A 22,492-nucleotide genomic window follows, 5' to 3' on the forward strand; every position below is an offset into this window, starting at 1 on the left:
TAATTTTTCAATTTCCTGCTATGTCCTATGAAGGATAACATTCAAGCATGCAATTTCAGGTGAAAGCAAATAACTGGGAGAAGATCTCCACATCGCCTTTCAAGAATGTGGAGAAATGACTGGGTCTTCTGATCTAATGTCCAATCGTCACCTTCATGTGGTGTGTCCCGTTAGTAGGTATCTACTGGTACTGAATGAACGAGGATATGCTGGCAATTTGGGACTTAGCCGACTAAATTGTACTATCGTATTATTGGCTCAAACCACAAATGCATATGATGGTATATGATGAAATTTCATGTTGTCATAGTAACCTGAACACCCCTTGGGGGTACATATCATGAAATTGATGATGATGCCATTTCATTCTCCTTTATTCCACAGACACATGTTCGACATTAATCACATCATTTTCCATCCTATCATTGGTACTATCCACTACTAATATTTGCTGTGTTCTCATCACCTAACACACACTCACTTTTGAAACACTTCATATGCTCTCTCTCACTCCAGTTTCAATTTCCTTCCACATATCCTTCAATTTTCTCAACGAATACATTTCACACACACTGCACTTAATAAAATCCTGCAAATTCAAATTGCCTGACAATGTGGTCTTTGTGGCCATGCCGACAATATTATTTAAATGAAAAAAATACGTTTACTTACAAACTAACTAGCTCAGTTAATCCCACACCCATTTAAAACAAAAACTACAATAAGTTAATGTAACATTCTCAAATAAAATACAAAAAAGTTACTTATCCTTCAGGAGAAATAATTACACTCTACGCACACAATATGCCACTAGGCATCGACCAATTAGCTGTTTGATATTATCCTTCTAGGTTGTTGTTGTTACTGGTAACTATTGCTGTATTAACCTAGTATTCTGTCTCGTTAAACTGCTTGTTTGTTCTACACAGATTGATGTTATTTTCATCAGTATGAAATATCTGTTCCTAATTTTCAATAATTCATTACTATGTCTAGATTTTATATCCTTTACTTCTAAATGATGGAAATAAATATTCCTATATTTATTGTGGGTCTCTCACGATATAAATAATAATAATAATAATAATGGAATCCTCTGAGAATATGGCTTTACCTCTTAAATACATGAAAAATAATGAATGCATATGGACTGTTTGAGGTGACTTCATAGCACTTTTAATAGGCATCTCCTGCTAGGCTTCATGAAATAATTAAATCTAACTAATGATGATCATCAATAAAAAAATTTAAATGCTTAAAAGAGTTTTCTTTCTACCACTACATATTAAATTTAGTTTGATGAAAAAATTGCTTTAAATAAGAATGATGATGGTTTTTGGTATTTAAAGAATAAGTTTCAAAAAATAAGTGATGCAAAATTAAAGAAAACATTTTTATTAACCAATAAATTTGAACACATATGAAGAAGAGTTTTTTGATGATCTCTTAAATGATATTGAAGGGAAAAAAAGCAGAATGCTTTCAAAATCGTTGCCAGTTTTTTAAGGTTCTGTTAAAAGTGACCATTGCAGAGATCATATAGAAGATATGCTATATGTATATAAAGTAAAATGTTATTAAAATTTCATTTTATGTATTCACTTGAATTTCTTTCTTCCTAACTTGGCAATCAATTCCACCGGTTTCTTGTATGAAATAATGATAATCAGCAAAATTCCAAGCATGCTGATTTTTTATTTTATTTTTTTGAATTTTTTAAATCAAAGAAAGCACTGATGCTAGCTATAAATGGAGGACTTTGATGAAGACTTCTTAAACTGTTAGTAAATCCATACATTACATGTGTATAAAATGCAGTTAGTAATTTTGATTCTGAAAAACTCAAGGGTGATTCAAATTTGGTAAATTGAAATTAATCAGACTCATCTACTTTTACATTAAGGAAAACAAAAATACTCAATATCATCACACAAAGTCTGCTACCTGTTTAAACAATGTATTGCAACAATACATCCACTCAATTTTAAGCAACAAGATTCTTAATAACAACATGCAGTGACAAGGCTGTATAATAACAAGTATTCCAGCATGATCTGACATGGTACCAGAGATGCTTATTAGAATTGAATATAATATTAGCACTTGATCACATTTATAAAATATTATCATCAATAACAAGGAAAATTTAAAAAATACTGATTTTTTTTTCTTTCCACATCCTGTCAACAGGATGTGAAGAAATTATGGTATGTTCATCAGGAAACAAAGTATTACCAAAGCATATTTAGATGAAAGTCTATCATATCAGTATTTCAGAGTTCATGCATGAACATTGAAATTTACATGTTCAAATTTTTCTGGTTAGAATTGTCAGTATGTCCTGAAATCAAAACTGACTAATATATATATATATACACACACACACAAAAGATGTATTGAATACATTCTTCATTTTTAAAAGTGAGTCACAACACAACTTATTTCATTTGATTCAAAAGATAAAAGACTGCTGGTGTCATCTGTAGAATCAGCTGATATATCTGAATCTAGATCAAACAGGCTCATATTGTCACAGTCACAATTATCATCATATATCTTTCCATGGACAAGAACAGAACCAAGTTTCCATCGATATAGCTCAAGTTCAAAATATTTGGCAAAATGTTGAGGTAGGCTGAGTTTTTTGAGAAATGCCTTAAGTTCTTCCAGAGATATATGAAACAGCCATGCAAAACTCGGTTGCATGATATCACAGATGAAACCCGACTCTTCAGGATAAGTAGCCTGTTTAAGTTTCTTTTTACATGATTCTGTTGAATTTGAAATAGCACATTGGATACCATTTTCCTGACATAAGTAAGGTACACAGCTACAAAGTATTCTACGAATACAAAGTTGCTTTAGACTAACTGAATGATGACCAAAGAGATTTTGAGTAATATACCGTCCATCAAAGCATTCCTGAAGAAGTTTTCTATGCATGATAAATGTTTTCATCCAATCAAGGAACATCAAAAGGCTGTTTAATATGTCCTCCATATGGTCATCTAGATAGCCTGTAAAAGAAGAAGAACATTTATAAGTTATTCCAAAATTTTCTAGAATAATTCTCCAAGATAGTTTGAGGAAGAAATTAACATTTTTTGCTACTTCCATTCATTTAAAGAAACTGTTAAAAATAACTCTAACATTACCACAAACAATGACCAATCCAGCTTGCTTGGCTGGGTAAATAGAATCTCTGCTCTCCAACCAATATGTCATGGGTTTGAATCCCATTATGGGAATGGATGGTTGTGAATCATTAGGTTGAGGATGCATTTCACTTATCACTGTGAGAGCACCACCCTGTTTCTTGAAGACTTGAAGTGGCAAGAAGTTCCAAGTTTGGAACTTCTTGCTAAACATGGAACTTCTTGCCACTTCAAGAAGTTCCATGTTTGGTCTCTAGAGCAGGTTTCTGGATTATGTAAAAAAATAACTCAAACAATTAAAAAAACTGTAGCATCACCACACACAAGGATAAGTAGTTTTGATATACTGCAGATTTACAATCTTTCATGGGTGGGAGTCACATTAAAAAAAAAAAACTACTGCTTTCTCTTTCATTACTATGTGAGATATTTTATATATATTGGCTAGAGTTATTATCATCACCATCAAATTCCTGCCATGCACCCTTAAGGGGTGCAGATATGATAGTACTACATAAAAAATTTACATCATTACTAACTTCCTAGATACAATTTTCCTGCAAATCAGTCTATTACTTGTCAAGACTCCAACATTATCAGATCTTATATTTCTATCGTCTAAGGCACTTTTTACCATATCAATTTACCTATATCTTGGTCTTCCTCTGGGTTGTTTTTCTGCCAACCTGGCAGAGAACACTTGTTTTGCTAATCTTTCCTCTCCCATTCTGTTTATGTGACCATACCACCTGAGATTAGCTCTGCTAAGGCATTCCTGAATTCTGACAATGTCAAGTTCTTTTCTAATATCCTTGTTTTTAATATGATGTTACCATTGATGCCATCTATTCGTGCCCCTGATCTTTCTCAGGACTCTCATATCTGCAGTCTCTAGTCTTTGGTCAAGTGTTATTTCTGACATGTTTTAAGATCCATAAGTTAAAACGGGTCTGAACACTGTGTTGTATACAGCTAATTTAGTATTCAACTAATTTCTCTCTTATTCCATATGAATTTATTCAATTGACTTCCTACCATACCAGCTTTGCTGATCCTGTTGTCTATTTCCATATTTAATTTACCATCTTCACTAAAAATCGTGCCTAAGTAGCTGAAATGTTTTACTTGTTTCACAGGTTTTCCATTCACAACACAGTTGATATTTTCAATGTGTTTATCTTGTTATTGCTGACCTTCATGCCATATCTATTACCAACAGTTATTCAATTCAGTCAGGGAATCTTGCAGACTGGTAGTGGATTTATTTAGAAGTATAATATCGTCTGCATAAAGCAAAGAGCTGACACTAACAACTCAAATTTTGATATCAGGTTTAATACCACTTTCCTTCATAATGTGATCCATATAGATCAGGAGTGGCCAACTTCATTCTATACGAGGGCCAATATATGAAGAGTGGTAATGCGGGCTGCACACTTTTAAACAGAACTTAAATAAAAATAAACTCTGCATTTTTTCAAGGCAATAGTTATATGTATTGAATTACTATATTTGTTAAATCATTTTACTACTGGGAGAACAATATAAAATACTTGAAACCGAGTCTCTGAAACTGATCACTGTAACCAGAGCAGAGCAAGTGACTTTCAATGATGCATTACTCTGGAGCTCATAGAAATCTACCACTCCTACTACTACAACTCGCACAGAGAAGCAGTAGAATTTAAAATAAATTGAGTAATCTTTTTAAAGCAATTTTGATTAGGTGTTGAGAATATAAATTGTTTCCGTCATTAGAAATAATGAATATAACTAGTATATCAATCAGAAAATCTGCGGTCGAAACTAATAGCTAAATTGATAATACATATAATTTAATATGGTTTTTATCTTGCCACGGGCCGCACAAAATCACGTTATGGGACGCATGCGGCCCATGAGCCTGCTTTTGGCCACCTATGATATAGGTCATGAATAACAGAGGGGATAATATACATCCTTGTCTCACACCAGATTTAACATTAAACCATCTTCTCTGTACTTCCTTCAATTCTAACTCCTGACATACAACTCAAATAAAGACTAAGTATTGCTTGATATAATGCCCCATTGACACCATATAACTGTAGCACATTGAATAGCTTCTCTCTTGGCACCTTGTCATATGCCTTTTCCAGATTGACAAAACTTAAATACAGATCTTTGTTATATTCCCATGATTTCTCAACTATTTGTTGTAAAGTGAAGATCTGATCCTGACAGCTTCTATTTGGCCTGAATCCAGCTTGTTCTTCACCAAGCTTTTCTTCAACAATTCTTCTCAACCGTTTCTCAAGTATACTTGCATAAATCTTACCAGGAATACTCAGTAATGAAATACCTCTGTAATTCTTACATTCAGTTTTATTTCCCTTTTTATATATGGGTACTATGAGAGCTCTACTCCAATCATCCGGAATTTGTCCCTGTGTCCAGGCCTTCTGAATTATGCAGTGCAGCCATTGTAAGACTTTTATACCTCCATACTTCAGCATTTCTGGTCGAATATCATCTACTCCTGCTGCCTTTCCACATTTCAAGCCTTTGATAGCTTTTTCTACTTCAAGTATGGATATGTATTCCTGACTGCATGCCTGGTCAGTGTTTTTTACCACTCTGCTATCACTGTTTGTTTCATTTAGTAATTTTTCGAAGTAATTACTCCATACTTCAAGGATATCATCTTCTAAGGTTATTATTGAGCCTTAAAATGTTAGTTACTTTTTTGTTTTTGGTATTAAAAAAAAACATTCTGTTATCTGCCAACTTTCAAGAATGTCTGCTTTCATATTTGAAAATCTGTAGCTTATTTAATTTTACCATGTCCTATAAACTTTATGGATAATTTTATTTGTGAAAACAACACACATATAACTAATTATGAAAAACTGACATTTAAGAAAAAGCCATAATGTGAAAATTAAATTAAATTAAATTACAGAATAACTTGTTCGGGAACAGAATATAATATATTAATAGCAGAATTTTCTGCAATATTTCATGAACATTCTTAATGCACACAGGAAAGAAATAAGGCAAATTAGAATAACAACCGAAAATTAAAGTGCGTGTTTACAATGTGCAATACTAATTATTATTATTAACATCCAACCTCCACGGAGTCAGAAATTCATCGTGGGAGGTACATACTATTGCACACAATGCTCATCCAACCATGCCTTAAAATGATTCAATGTGTCCACATTCACAACACACTCAGGCAATGCATTCCACTCAAGACCACTCCATGCAAAGAACCTTCTCCTCACACCCTTTTATGTTTCCAGCGATTGCCTCTTGTTCTATCCCTGCTCTCTCTCATTCTATGAAAAATCTCTTCCATGTCAACCTGACAACATCTCCCCATCTTCCTCTGATTCATGAGGCTTTGCAATTTACGTTCTCTTAATCTGTCCTCATACTCCAAATTCCAAAGACCATTCACAAAGGTTGTCAGTGGTCTTTGGAATTTTGAGTCACCATGCGGTGCCCAGATCTGTGCACAATAACCCACATGAGGCCTTATAAAATGGCATCATAACCTCTTTATTTCTTTTATTATTATTATTATTATTATTATTATTATTATTCAGGCCTCCAAGGAGTCAAAAGACTCATCGAGGGAGGTCCTTTCTAAGACATAAAGTCTGTCAAGACTCATCGAGGGGAAGTCCCCCCCTGAGAAACACAAAGTTTATCATACCACTCCTTAAACCCACTGACCGTTCTCACTCCCACCACTCCATCAGGCAATGCATTCCACGGCTCAACCACCCTCCACACAAAGAAACCACTCCTTACCCTCTTGCTCACAGTTTCCTTTCGTAACTTCCAGGGATGGCCTCTTGTCATCACTCCTTCCCGCTGATCAACCAAGCGAAAGAACTCCCCAGTGTCAACCCTGTAACCACCTCTCAACAGTTTAAAAGTCTCAATCATATCACCTCTCCTTCTTCTATCCACCAAACTCTGCAGTCCACATTCTCTCAGCCGATCCTCATAACTATCCTTGTACAGTCCTGAAACCATCTTTGTCATCCGTCTTTGTATCCTTTCCACGGTTAATTTATCCCCTTCAAATCCTGGGGACCAAATCTGAGAACAATAGTCCAAGTGTGGTCTGATCAGAGACTTATACAACGGAATGATAACCCTCTTATCTCTGCAGGTCAGTGTCCTTCTCATAATAGCAGCAATCCTCTGTGTTACCTTCACCACCTTTGCAATATGTCCCCTAAACTTCAGGTTTCTATCAATCATCAACCCCAGATCTCTTGTCTCCCCTACTTCCTCCAGTATAACTCCTCCCATAGAGTATGCAGCATCCCATCGATGTTTCCCAAACCTCAAGACCTTACATTTTGCTGCATTAAACTGACACCCCCATTCATTTGCCCATCTATCTAGCTTATTTAAATCCTCTTGCAGGGCTACCACATCTGCACTATTACTAATAATCCTTCCAAGCTTCGCATCATCCGCAAACAACTGAATATCCCCCTGCAATCCACTGGCTATGTCATTGATATAAAGGTTAAACAATATAGGTCCTAGTACTGAGCCCTGTGGGACCCCACTTGTAACCCTCTGCCTCCTGGAAACTGCTCCACCATACACAACTCTCTGATACCTATCAGACAGCCAATCCTGAATCCAGTTGACCAATCTGACATCCAGACCCATGTGCTGCAACTTAAATATCAGCTTATCATGTGGCACCCTGTCAAATGCCTTCGCCAAGTCTAAGAAAATTGCAGTATATGCCTTTCCCTCATCTAATGCTCTTGTAACTTTATTATAAAAGGCTAGCATATTGCTAAAACAAGAGCGTCCTTTCACAAATCCATGTTGATTCTCACAGATAACATTACCCTCATCTGCCCAATGCTGTACACGGTCCCTCACTACTTTCTCCAAGATCTTAACAACTACTGATGACACACAGACTGGCCTATAATTAGACACTTCCAGTCTGTTACCACCCTTATGCAATGGCACTATCTTACCTTCCTTCCATTCCCTGGGCACCTTTGCCAAAGCCAGACTTTCATTGAAAAGCCACGTTAAAGGTATTGTCAATTCCCTAGCACATTCTCTCAAAACTCGTGGCGAAATACCATCCAGTCCCACAGCTTTACTGACATCCAGAGTACTCAGTATCTGAAACACACTCTCCTCCTGTACCTCCAGACCTCGTACCAGTCCTATCCCTCTAGCATTAAAACTGACTCCTCTAGGATGAAATACTCCAATAAAGTGTTCATTGAACAATTCCACTATGTCCTCTGCATCAGTCACTCTATTCCCATTTTTATCCCACAATATCATTCTTCCACAGTCATTTCTCCTCCTACTGGCCACATAGCTAAAAAATTCCCTAGGATTTTCTTTGGATCTTAGGGCCAATCTCCTCTCATATTCCAGTTTCGCTTTCCTTACCACACGAGTCACTCTTCTGGCCTGTGTCTTATATTCCTCATGCATCTCTTCACCTGTCTCCTTATATCTCTTCCATAGCCTCTTTTTCGCATGCAATTCCTGTTTAATATTGTTTGTCATCCACTTTACTCCAAATTGCGCCCTCTTCTTCACTCGTGGTATACAACTTACCATTGCTGATAACAAATATTCTTTCACAATTTCCCACGCACTGGTGATATCCCGGCCTTCCAATTCCTCCCTCCATGAAACTTCCCGAAGTTGACGTCTAAGACTATTATAATCACCTGCCTTATAATTCCACATAAGTTCCCGTCTCTTTGATACTCCTGCATGTCTATTCATTTTCCAAGTCAAAACCATATGGTCACTCTCTCCAACTGGTGGGAGAGACGTCAACTCAGTTATTATCAACTCTTCTGATGCTATAACCAAATCCAAAATTTTTGAACCTCTTGTTCCCTCTGTTACATGTTGCCTAAGACATTTGTCCCTCAAGAATTCTAGAAATTCCATTCCCCTATTGTTACATGCATCTTCCTCTCTCCAATTTATACTACTGAAGTTAAAATCTCCCATAACAATCATTCTTCTTGCACTTGCCAAACTTAGCTGTCTAAACATCTCCTGGTCCCCATCCTCTGTGCTCCTGGGTCTGTAGCAACACCCCACTAAATATCCTGTCTTGCCTACCTCTACCTCACACCATACGCTCTCAAAATCATTTGTCTCACTACCTTCCAAATTCTCCACTCTTAGAGGACATAGGTCATCACTTATCATAAGCAGCACCCCACCACCACGCTTTCCCCTCCTATCCTGGCGAAAAATGCTATACCCAGTGACTTCTATTCCTGTTTTTATATCCCCTTCTGTCAACCACGTCTCAGTGATCGCAATAATTTTTGGCCAGGCTGATGCTATCTGCGCCACCAATTCCTCTCCCTTATTCCGGATACTCCTGGCATTAGTATACAGCATATAAATGCCATTGTTTCTATACCATATCTTCATGTAAGGATCCTCCACATTATCTGATGTGATGTCTTCACAACTTGTGCAATGTGGTCCTGAATTTTAAGCCCTTGTCCACCACCACTCCCAGATCTCTCATTTCCTCTACCTCTCTTAATGTTTCTCCACCAAGTGTATACTCTGCATCCCATCATTGCTAACCAAATTTCAAAACCTTACACTTTGCAACATTGAACTGACAGTTCCACTTACCTGCCTCTTCATGCAATCTATTCAAGTCCCCCTGCAAGGCCATAACATCTGCTTGACTGCATTGCTCGCCCCAATTTTGCATCATCTGCAAACAGCTGCATATCACTAGTTAAACCAATCTCAATATCATTAATATACAAATTGAACACAATGGCCCCAAAACGGACCCCTGTGGCACACTCTAGTGACCTTCCTCTTATGAGATACCGCACCTCCACATACAACTTTCTGATACCTATCTAACATCCAGTCAGATGTTGATCTAGCTCAGAAGTCTGTTATCCAATCCCATCTGCTTCAATTTATTTATTAGTTTTGTCATGTGGGAGCCCATTAAAAGCTTTTGCAAAATCTAAGTACACCACTGTATATGCATTTCCCCTGTCCAAGATATTTGTTACCTTGTTATAGTACATAAGTAAATTAGTAAAACATGATCTCTTCTTAACAAACCCATGTTGTTAATCACAAAGAATATTGCTGTTTTCAACCAAATTCTGTATCCTACACCCATCTCTGTAGTACCTTCACCAAAACTCCAGATATACAGATTGGCCTATAATTTAAAGCCAAAGCCTTATCACCATCTTTATGCAGCGGAACAATTTTAACTTCTTTCCATTCCCTTGGAACCTATGCTGTTATAAGACTCTTATTAAACAGGCATGCCAATTCCCTGGAACATTTCCTTAAGATGAATGGTTATATGTCATCAAATCCTATTGTCTTATTGACATCAAGGTTATTTATTTACTCAAATACCTCCTGCTCACTCACAATTAAGTCCTCTCCTATGTCCTCTACACTTAAGTTTCTCATGATTCCACCCTGATCGGGATGAAATACCCTTATAAATGATCACTGAATACCTCAACAATGTCTTCTGCAGCAGTTACCATTCTACATTTTCATCCATTAACATCATGTTACCATGATCATTCTTCCTTCTACTTGTCATATATCTAAGAAACTCTAGGGTTTTTCTTGGCCTGTTTTCCAAATTTCTGCTAATACTGCACTTTTGTTTTCCCTTACTAATTGAGTCACCCTTCTGTCTTCTTCTTTATACTCTTCATGTAACTGATTATTACTATTATTCATCTTCATTCATGCTGTTATGTATTTCTTTGTCAGTTCCCAAGCAGCATTTATTTCCTTAGGCCTCAACTCCTCATTCTATGCTATAGCTCCAAACTATCTCCTAAGCTTGTCATAAACACCAACCTTATAATAATTATTATTATTTTTTATCTGAGACCTCCAAGGAGTCAAGGATTCATCGAGGGACGCTGTAAATTACCCAACCCAGCTATCATACCTTCCCTTAAATTCATTTACACTAGATGCACTCACTATCCATAAGGGAAAATTATTCCACTCACTCACTGCTCTCTGGGAGAAAAACCTAGCTCTTACCACTTTCTTGACTGAGAACAACCTTAACTTCCATTGATGCCCCATGTTCTCTCCTCACCTTCCATATAATGAAAGATTTCATCATTTGAAATGCTATAACACCCATTCAAAAGTTTATAGACCTCTATCATACCACACCTCTTTCTCCTGTTAACTAGAGTCTGCAATCCACATACTCGCAATCTGTCCTCATAATCTAAATCTCATAATCTGGATATAATCTTTGTAACTCTTCTTTGAACCCTTTCCACAGCTTCTTTATCCCCTTGGAACCTGGGAGACCAAATCTGCACACAGTAATCCAGGTGTGGTCTTATCAAAGCTTTATAAAGAGGCAAAATTACTTCCTTCCTTATCTTGACATGTGAAGGTTCACTTCAACATAGCAATTATCCTCTGAGTTGTATTTGCAACTTTTGCTATGTGACCTTTGAATTTTAAATTCTTATCCACCAATACACCAAGATCCCTTGCCTCTTCAGGTTCTTGTAGCATAACCCCACTAATATAATATGCCGATATATATAATGCCATAACTTTAATCATGCCAAAATGCATAACTTTACACTAACTAACATTAAACTGCAGCCAATTTCGTTTACCCAGATTTCCAGTCTATTGAAATCATTTTGTAATTGCTGAATATCAGTAGCATCCCTGATTGCCCTACCTATTTTCTCATTATCAGCAAACAATTGCAAATCTGATGATAGACCCTGCTTGATGTCATTAATGTATAGATTGAACGATAATGGCCCAAGGACTGAACCCTGAGGTATACCACTGGTTACCTTAAATCTCGCAGATTCACACCCACTGTATACCATTTTTTGATATCTGTCTGTCAACCATCCCCTGATCCAAGTCAATAGATTATATTCCAATCCCATATTCTCCAACCTATAGTGTGGTAGCCTTAGAAAAATCCAACGTTATCATTGTGTATCCATTCCCTTTATCCAACTCGGACGTAACATTGTAATAAAATATGAGCAAATTGCTAAAACACGACCTTCCTTTAGTACACCTATGCTGTTCCCTGCAGAGTATAGAATGCTTGTCTACCCATTTCTGAATGCGAGTTCTTACCAACTTCTCTAAAATCTTCACTACCACGCCAGAGATACTAATAAGTCGGTAGTTGGACACACCAGTTTTTGCACCACCCTTGTGCAATGGAACTATCATACATTCCTTCCATTCCTGTGGTAGCATTCCTGAGCTGAGACTGAAGTTATACAAATGTGTGAAAGGCCTAGCCAATTCAGCTGAACATTCCTTTAGCAAATGGGCTGATATTCCATCTGTCCCTATTGACAAATTCTTATCCAGGTTATGCAAGAGCTCTTCAACCTCATTTTCATCAACATCTAACTCTTCATCCAATGTAGCAGTAGCATTGTGCACCATGCTACATACACCTGGTTGATATATCTTAGCAAAGTGAGCACTCCTTAACTGAACAATCTCCTTAGCTTCCGACACTCATGTACCATCTGTATTCCATAAAGTTATTCTTCCACATTCATTCTTTCTTTTGCTTGTGGCATAACGATAAAATTCTTTTGGATTGCCTTTAATTTGCATGGCCAATTTCTTTTCATACTCCATTTTAGCTTTTCTCACAATACTCATTACTTTTCTGGCTTGAGCTTTATATATTTCATAACTCCTCTCACTCTTATTCTCAAGATATTCTTTCCACATCATCTTCTTCTTGTGGATCTTTTGCTTAATAAGGCTGCACATCCATTTCACTCCCAACCTATTTATTCTTCGAACGCTAGGATTCATTGAGATACCGCCTCATTCAAGCACTGTTTCAAAGATTCCCATGCATTGCTGACATTTTTTCCATTCAGTAACTGATACCATGGGATCAAAGTAGTATTCTTCTAAGTTGATCATAATTTCCAGCTTTGTAGTTCAGCATGTAGCCTGTTTTAATTGGAGCTTCAATACAATTAGATACTTTCCAAGAAAGAACAGCATGATCACTGTCACCAAATGGTGGTAAAATTGCCATATTCTTGACAGAGATCCTTTCTGATGCTATGAGCAAATCCAACACTCAGGGCTGGCAAATGCGGGCATGTAGAGCATGCGGGCGCCACTACGATGGGGGCGCCACCGCCAGGGAACGGTTCACAAGTTAATTTTTAAGAAACAAAATTTTTATCATAAAAACAAAAAAATTCTTAGAATGTTCAATATTAAAATAAATGAAGCCATATACACCGAATAAAAATTTCAAAAAAAAAAGCATATTGCCGCCTCTTTGATCAGCCGGTTGTTTACAATTTTGCAGCTAGAGCAGGCTAAATGCTTGCCTGCAGAATGTTGTATCTACTGCAGTCTATCTAAAGTGAAACGGTGAACAGTTTTTATGCGCGGAAACGAATTTTCGTACAAAACATTTGTTGCTAGTTAACCAGTCATATGGTACGCACCTCAGTAGGCTATATATACGAAATAATAGTCCGCAGTGCAGACTATTATTTCGTCTCTGTGTCGTGTTGTGTAATAATTTCTTGTGGGTATAAAATAGAAATGGAATCAAAAATTTTAAAAAAAGTTATCTGGTGCACAAAATCATAAGCATCACGCTGTGAAAGAAGCAGATATTAAGAAACAAACTGGGGCTCTTAATAAATTTGTTAAAATATTAAAATATTCTGATGCAGATTGTAACCAACTCGATACATCAGAAATCAGAGTTCAAGAACCGTACACATCATCCAATTTGCATGAAGGTACTATTGCAACTATTGAACAAGATACTTGAACATGATTTAAGTGAAAAATAGTTAGGATTTAGTCAACTACAACAAGATTTAGTTATAGTTGACAACGAAACTAACACATTGTTAGTCTCTGTGAATTTAGAAGATCCAGATGAACGGAGAAATATTGATGAAAAATTACGAGTTATTTTAAATGTAATGGAGCCTGTTCAAAATAAAAATATAATATATCCCAGAGATACATATGGTCGTAATTTGGCGACACATATTATAATAGAAAATGGGAGCTCGTGCCAAGAACATGGCTCATTTATTCCGAAACTTTAAATTCTGTTTTTTGCTTTTGTTGCAAACTTTTGTTGCAAAATCAACTGAATCACCCACTGAGTCTTGTAGAAGGTTATAACGATTGGAGAAATGTAAGTACAACTTTACATAGACATGAGACTAGTTTAACTCACATGAAAAATTTCTTAAAATGGAAGGAACTTGATAAAAATTTAAAAAAACAAAACTACTATTGATTTCCAGACTCAAAGCATGTATGAAATGGAAAAGAAACATTGGATGAGTGTTTTAGAACACTTGATTGAAATTATAAAATTTCTTGGTAGCCGAAATTTAGCTTTTTGCAGATCATCTGATAAATTATATGAAAGAAATAACAGCAATTTTTTAAAATTAGTCGAACTGTTTGGGAAGTTTAATCCCGTTATGGAAAATCATGTTGAAAGGGCCCTACAACGAAACAATAGAGTACACTATTTGAGTAAAGACAGTCAAAATGAAATATTGGGAACTTTAAGTAACGCAATCAGGGATACAATTTTATTATCAATTCGAAAATCTAAATATTATTCCATAATTTTAGACTGCACACCTGATGCAAGTAAAACAGAACAAATGACCATTATTATTCGCTTTGTTTCCTGTGACAATGGAATTGTCAAGATCAGGGAAAACGTTTTAGGTTTTGCAGATATATCAGCTTCCACAGGATGTGGTTTATGTGCAACAATAATGGAACAACTGGAAAAACGGAACATTCCCATTGAAGACATGCGAGGTCAAGGGTATGACAATGGGGCAAATATGTGCTCCAAAATTTGCTTTTGAACAAAGATCCTCTAGCTTTTTACATGCCATGTGCTGCTCGTACTCTAAATTTAATCATTAACGATGCAGCCAAAGTGAATGCAGATACAATTAGTTTCTTTGCAATTATTCAAGAAATATACAATTCTTTTCATTCTCTTACAAACGTTGGGCAATCCTTTTAAAGTTCATAAAAAAATTAACATTGAAACAGCCATCAGAAACGCGATGGGAAAGTAAAATTAATGCAATCTGCCCTCTACGATATCAGTTAGGAGAACTTTATGATGCACTTTTTGAAATTTTAAATAATGAAAATTTTAATAAAGAAACTCAGCATGAAGCACAACATTATAATGCTAAAATAAAGGACTACAAATTTATTTGCTCTCTTATAACTTGGTATGATTTACTTAACAGAATAAACCCTGTGAGAATAAATGCTTCTAGACAAAAATATGAACTTTACACTTGCTTTAGAATCTATCGAAAACTTAAAAATATTCTTACAAGAGTGTCGATCAGATACAAATTTTAAAGAAGTTCTAAAAATGGCAAAATAACTGAGTGAAGAGGTGGATGGAGAACAAGAATTTAAAACTGGTACGGAAGTTCGACGATGAAAGAAGACACGACAATTTGACTACGAGCATCATGACAAAATGCCACAATCGCCAGAAGATAAATTTACAGTGAATGTGTTTTATACACTTCTAGACGTTGCAATGTGTTCGTTAATAGAACGTTTTGAACAACTAAAAGAATATGATAATTTCAATTTCTTGCATAGATTACTACAAATTAGTAACGAAAATTTACGAAAAATTTGTGATGATTTAGAGATTCTCTTGAAGGACTGCTTAAAAAATTACAAATTGTACATAAATTTCATTGCACATAATGCATAAATGTTTTAGACACAATAAAATAAAGTGCATATTTTAATCATCATCACAGTTTTCAGAAATAACATTTTGTAGATGTTCATTAAGTGGCCGGAGATCGTCACCACTTGAAATCTCTTGGACATCATTTGTATAATTCTCATTGCATATTTTGGCTGGTTTAGTCATCAAGAAGTCAGTAATAAGACTTTGCTTTCCACTATGTTGCAATTTTTTATTAAGTTCATAATATGGCACTAACAAATATCCAATTGTCTCGTGAATTTTCCTGAGCGCTCCACTGAGGGATCATTATCCATAAAATAACTTCCTAACTTTCTTGTCAAGTCCAATCCTTCTGCTAATTTCTTTAAACTGAATTCTTTAACGGATTAATCAGAATCAGAATCTTCGGCAGAACTTTCCCCGCTATCTATTAATTGTAACAGTTCCTCCTCTTTTAAATCTGTTTCTCCATCAATTAATTCACTAATTTTGTTTTCAACCATATTGCAAAAGTCCTCTCCACTAAAAATGTGTGCGAAGTTTATTATACGACGTAGCTCGGCATCCACTGGAGGTATGAAATTTTGTTCCATTATGGCTTCAGGCCATATTTTTTTCCAGCAAGCATTCAGTGTAGAGGGTTGTAATTCCTTAATGTACAGAGAAATAATTTTTACACAATTCAATATTGAAAACTCTTTCCATGCTTGAGGCAGTGCCATGTTTGGATTAGATTCCATTTTTTCCACAATTAATTGAAATGCTCGCCAAATATAATATGACTTAAATGTTGATATTATTCCTTGGTCAAGTGGTTGAATAAGCGAAGTAGTATTAGGTAGCACAAAAGTTATTTTAATATTCGGATGGCCTGGTGCGTTATCTAAAATTAGTAGAATTTTGAAGTCCATATTGTTTTTCTTTGTGTAACTTTCTACATCTTGTACTTAACAACTGAAAAACCAATTTTCAAACATGCTAGCTGTAACCCATGCGTTTTTGTTGGCCCGCCAATAAACAGGTAGGATGGACTTGTTGAGCGCTTTCATCGCACGAGGATTTGCAGATCGGTTAATAAACATTGGTTTTGTCATGTAATCACCTGATGCATTACTACAAAACAGTAGAGTAATTCTATCTTTGGAAACTTTGAATCCAGGAGCTGATATTTCATTTTTCAAAATATAGGTGCATTTTGGCATTTTTTCCAATATAACCCAGATTCATCCACACTGAACACCTGGTCTGCACTGTAACCACCTTCTTTAATGATTTTTAAAAGTTCTGCTGGGTATTTCTGGGCAGCTTCAACATCTACTGATGCTGATTCTCCCCGCTTTTTAAAGTTTTTGAACCAACCCTTACTTGCAGAAAATCCATGCTGAGAGATTTCTTCTGCAGAATCTTGATCAAGTTCCTTTAAATGTTTATAAACTTTGAGAGCTTTTTGCTTAATAAGGTGTCCATCCAAAGGAATTTTCTTTTGAGTACAATCTTCTATCCAAATCATTAGAGATTTCTCCATTTTTTCTATTAGAATATCACAAACAAGAGCAACATGCTTTGCACTTACTGTTGACCCAGCAATAACACTCTCGGATTTTATGTTCATTTTGTTTGATTTTTCGAATTGTTGATTCATTTAAATTCAGAGTCCATGCAACAACTCCTGGTTTTTCTCCAATTTTCAACAGACCCAAGATTTTAATTTTTTCTTCGAGAGAAAGGAATTTCCTCTTCAATGTTGGTTTTCCCCCTTTCATTGCAGTTTTAGTGGCCATTACAATAAAAATAAACTTTTACATTAAAAAAAAACATTACATATGTATGTAACTCACCAGAAAATAAACTGCTCTGCTTGAGAATAACACACTTATGATTTTAAATGCACTTTCCTGGCAGAAAATGAAGACAATTTTCAACAATAAACACTTTATACAGTAAACCCTAGATGGCAAACCTATGTTGAGTGTTTTTTTCCACTGTGCTATCACTGCTTGTTTCATTTAGCAATTTTTCCAAGTAATTACACCATACTTCAAGAATATCTTTCTCTCCTGCTTTCATGTCACCTTTATCATCTCTAATTCCTTTTACTGCAATCTTTCCTCCATTTCTGAGCTTCTTCAACAACCTCCCGAATATTTTTTCCCACCTTCTTGATATTTATTTTCTATGTTCTTGCCAAAGTCCTCCCATGACTTTTGTTCATCTAGTTTTACATAGTATTTAGCTTTCTTACATTTGTCTCTGTATTCTCCAAGAGGACAGTCTGAATTATTTGCCAGGAGCTTTTGATATGCTTTCTTCTTTTCCTTCACTGCTTCTTTAACTTCCTGTGTCCACCATGGAGTTCGGATTTTTCTACCCTTGCAGAGAACCTCACCACATGCCTCTCTGGCTGAATCAATCAGGGTTTTCTTCAAGGCTTGACAATGAATCTCCAAGGTTTGGTTTCTATTCTCAAACCCTTTCATTTTTTTTTCAATAATCTTTGTGTGTTTTAGTCTACAGTTCACATCTGAGAGCTGTCAACTTTTATTCGCTTTAAAACTTTCATAGATGTTTTTCTTTTCAATATGAAATTCAATTTTATCCTGCTCAATACTAAATAGTGATCACTTCTGATTTGAAATCCTCTGTACACTCTGGTGTCCTGCACCAGGGAGGAAACATCACTATCAACAATAACATAGTCAATGAGACTTTTCTTATTCCTTGCCTCTTCTCTCCATGTGAATTTATGCCCATTTTTATGTTGGAACATGGTGTTAGTAATAACCAGTCCATGTCCTGAGCAGAAATCCAACAGGTATTTGCCATTATTATTAGCTTTGCTCTTTTCTCCATATTTTCCCAAAATATTTTTGTATGTCTGACAATCATTTCCTGATCTGCTATTTAGATCCCCAACAAGGAACAACTTTTGCTTTTTCATCGTGTCAGTTGCTTTTTCTAAAGCCTCAAAAAAATTCCTCCATTTCTACCTTAGTAGAACCTTCTGTGGGACCATAAGCACAAGTAAGTCTCATTGTCCAATTCCCCATTCTGATATTAGATCACATCACTCTACTTGAGACTGCCTGCCATTCAAGAAGATTAGCCTTGTATTTTGTGTTGAATACTATGGCTACTCCTTCTTTTCCTTGATTGTCATTGCCTGAATAATATAGCATTTTGTATTTATTGCTCAGAAAGATCTCACCAGTTTTTGTCTTTTTTGTTTCAGTCACCCCTATTATGTCGATCTGGTACTTATCTAATTCCTCAGCTAGCTCCATTTCTTTGCCATTCAGGCTTCTTATGTTGATAGTATCGATCTTTAACTCTGGTGATGTTGAGTTGGGGTGTGCTTTCAGATTTGTTCCAGTAGCTGAATGTTCGTTGTTCGCCCTGGCTACCTGGCGAAAACAACGGGGCCTTGTTTAACCGGGCAATGCCCCAGCCGCCATGAAATTTTGTCATGTTGTACTATCATTTTGTATATTGGTTTAAGCCAATAAGAATACAATTTGGTCGGCTACATCCCAAATTGCCAGCCCATCCTCGTTCGTTCAGTATCCAGGTATCCAGAAACCCAACAGGGTGCACCACGAGAGAAGGTGAGGATTGGACATTAGGTCAGAAGCCCTGGTCAGTTCTCCGCATTCCTTTAAAGGCTATGTGGAGGTCTCCTCTCAGTTATACAGCTTTCACCCTTAAGCACCCCTCCCCTGAGGAAATTTATTGACCTTTTCAGTTATCTTACACCAGTTACTTAGGTGGCGCTTTTTGGAATTGTCAGTTATTGTTTAATTTGAACTTAAAATGTACTGAAGATGCCTGTTAAACACAGGCGAAAATTATACTATTAAATAATCTTTGTACGTAAGTTTTCCGTTATTAATTTTGTATCAATACAGAAGTATTAGTTTATTCAATACATGCTACAAAATATATAACAGAATACTTAATGAAAACTAAAAATATTGTTAGAATGCTAAAATGGATTTAGAAAAGGATGCACTACAATGGATGCAGCTTTCTGTTTAAAACTACTTATAGAAAAAAGAAGAGAATTTAATTTGAAAACTCATGTTTTGTTTATAGATTATGAAAAAGCATTTGACAAAGTAAAAAAGATATATACTGTTTGATATATTACAAAGAATAAATATACCTAATATTTTACTATATTGAATATATATAAAGATAATGAAATAAAAATAAAAATAAATGAAAACTTGTCTGAAAAACAATCTATAAACCAAGGAGTAAGACAGGGATGCCCTCTGTCTCCAACACTTTTCAATATTCACATTAATGAAATATTAATACAGTGGAACACCTTAAACAATCAAGGTATTGAAATTTCCCAGAATAACAAAATAAATACACTATTATTTGCAGATAATCAGGTAATAATATCAGATAAGGAAGGCAATTTACAAAGAGCAATATATAATTTAAATATTATAGTAGAATAGTTTGGAATGAAAATTTCCATAGATAAAACTAAAACAATGACATTTTGTGGACAAACACCAGTTAGAAGCAAAATAGTTATTAATGATAAACATTGAAATATCATATGAAGGAGAAAAAGGCAAAATTAAAAACTTCAAAATTTTTACAGATTATAGGCCTAATAAATAGAACACTCAACCCAAATATAGTACAAAAAGAACATGCTTGAAAATATACAATGCTTTAGCAGTGTCCACATTATTATATGGTAGTGAAATTTGGGAAGGGTTATTAGTAATAGTGCATATGTGGTAGCCCTGCAAGAGGATTTGAATAAGCTAGACAGATGGGCAAATGAATGGGGGTGTTGGTTTAATGCAGTAAAATGTAAGGTCTTGAGGTTTGGGGCACATTGATAGGACGCTGCATACTCTATGGGAGGAGTTAAACTGGAAGAAGTAGGGGAGACAAGAGATCTGGGGTTGATGATTGATAGAAACCTGAAATTTAGGGGACATATTGCAAAGGTAGTGAAGGTAACACAGAGGATTGCTGCAATAATGTGAAGGACACTGACCTGCAGAGATAAAGGAGTTATCATTCCGTTGTATAAGACTCTGATCAGACCACACTTGGACTATTGTTCTCAGATCTGGTCCCCAGGATTTGAAGGGGATAAATTAACTGTGGAAAGGGTACAGAGGTAGATAACAAAGATGGTTTCAGGACTGTACAATGTTAGTTATGAGGATTGGCTGAGGGAGTGTGGACTGCAGGGTTTGGTAGATAGAAGGAGAGATGATATGATTGAGACTTTTAAACTGTTGAGAGGTGGTTATAGGGTTGACACTGGGGGAGTTCTTTTGCTTGGTTGAACAGTGGGAAGGAGTCATGACAAGGGGCCATCCCTGGAAGTTACGAAAAGAAACTGTGAGAAAGAGGGTGAGGAGTGGTTTCTTTGCATGGAGGTTGGTTGAACCATGGAATGCATTGCCTGATAGAGTGGTGAAAGCCAGAACGATCAATGCGTTTAAGGAGTGGTATGATAAACTTTGTGTTTCCTAGGAGGGACCTCCCTCGATGAGTCTTGATAGACTTGTGTTTCTTAGAAAGGACCTCCCGCAATGAGTCCTTTGACTCCATGGAGGCCTTAATAATAATAATAACAACAAACACAAGATAAACAAAGAATAAAAACAAGCGAAATGAGATTTATGAGAACTGCAAAATACACATTATTAGATAAAAAAAACAATGAAGACATTTTAAAAGAGCTAAAAACAAAATCAATAGAAGAGTTCTAAATCTTCTTTGTACTTTGACTACAGACTTTAACCTGGCCAACCATAGTACACAATTTACCTTGTCTTCTGTTGAAGCCATTGGTCAGTCTTAATTCTTCAAAATAATTAAATAAAAATAAAGATTCTTTTTTTTTTTTTTTTTTTTTTGCTAAACTACAAAAAAATAAATGAATTACTCTTAGTAAATTTCTAATGTTTTTTACAGATTGATTTTATCATGCATAGAATGGAAGTTAGAAAATATAAAATTGCACAAGGAATTTATGTTGCACCTGTATAATGAGAATATCTAAAACACTACAAGGAAGTTATTGCTCATAAATTATGAAAATTTTCATCAAACTATTACCACTGATTTTTTGATTAAACACAGGGGAGAAGTGGAAACCAAGAGTAGGCAATTATATAACATCATATAAAAATAAAGAATACTAAATATTCAGGAGACATATCTATTCAATCTACAAGAATTTACATCATCATATCTGATACCACAACACTGTTTATTGTTGTTGTTACCTATGCATCTCCATGAAGTCCAAAGATTCAGTCGATGGTCCATTAACCATTCATGTTGAAGTTTCTGAAATAAAAACCATGTGGAACCAGAATGGAAATAATTTACTCCCTAATTAATTATTTAAATGCTGATGTTTTGCCAGCTCAAGCTAACACTATCAAAGGTGCTTTAAACACACACATGCTCAGGGATGACCGAGAATAAAATTGACCTCAAGAACAAGAATGGTTGCATTCATGGAGGGTGAAAGTGGCAC

General features: G+C 35.6%; 1 protein-coding gene across 2 annotated transcripts in view; it reads right to left on the reverse strand.

Moving 5' to 3' along the window:
• Positions 1 to 1,379: 1,379 nt before the first annotated feature.
• Positions 1,380 to 22,492, reverse strand: part of LOC150102056 (uncharacterized) — a 133,495-nt gene continuing 112,382 nt past the window's right edge. For both annotated transcript variants that reach the window (XM_090400511.1, XM_090400512.1), the window contains exon 9: positions 1,380 to 3,017. In XM_090400511.1, the coding sequence (XP_090256637.1) occupies positions 2,416 to 3,017 (602 nt within the window). In that variant the 3' untranslated portion in view covers positions 1,380 to 2,415. The remainder of the gene's footprint in view (positions 3,018 to 22,492) is intronic.

This window comes from Typopeltis vanoorti, chromosome 11 (genome assembly GCF_054136105.1).
Source record: "Typopeltis vanoorti isolate ZY-2024b chromosome 11, IOZ_Tvanoo_1.0, whole genome shotgun sequence".
Classification (NCBI taxonomy): domain Eukaryota; kingdom Metazoa; phylum Arthropoda; class Arachnida; order Uropygi; family Thelyphonidae; genus Typopeltis; species Typopeltis vanoorti.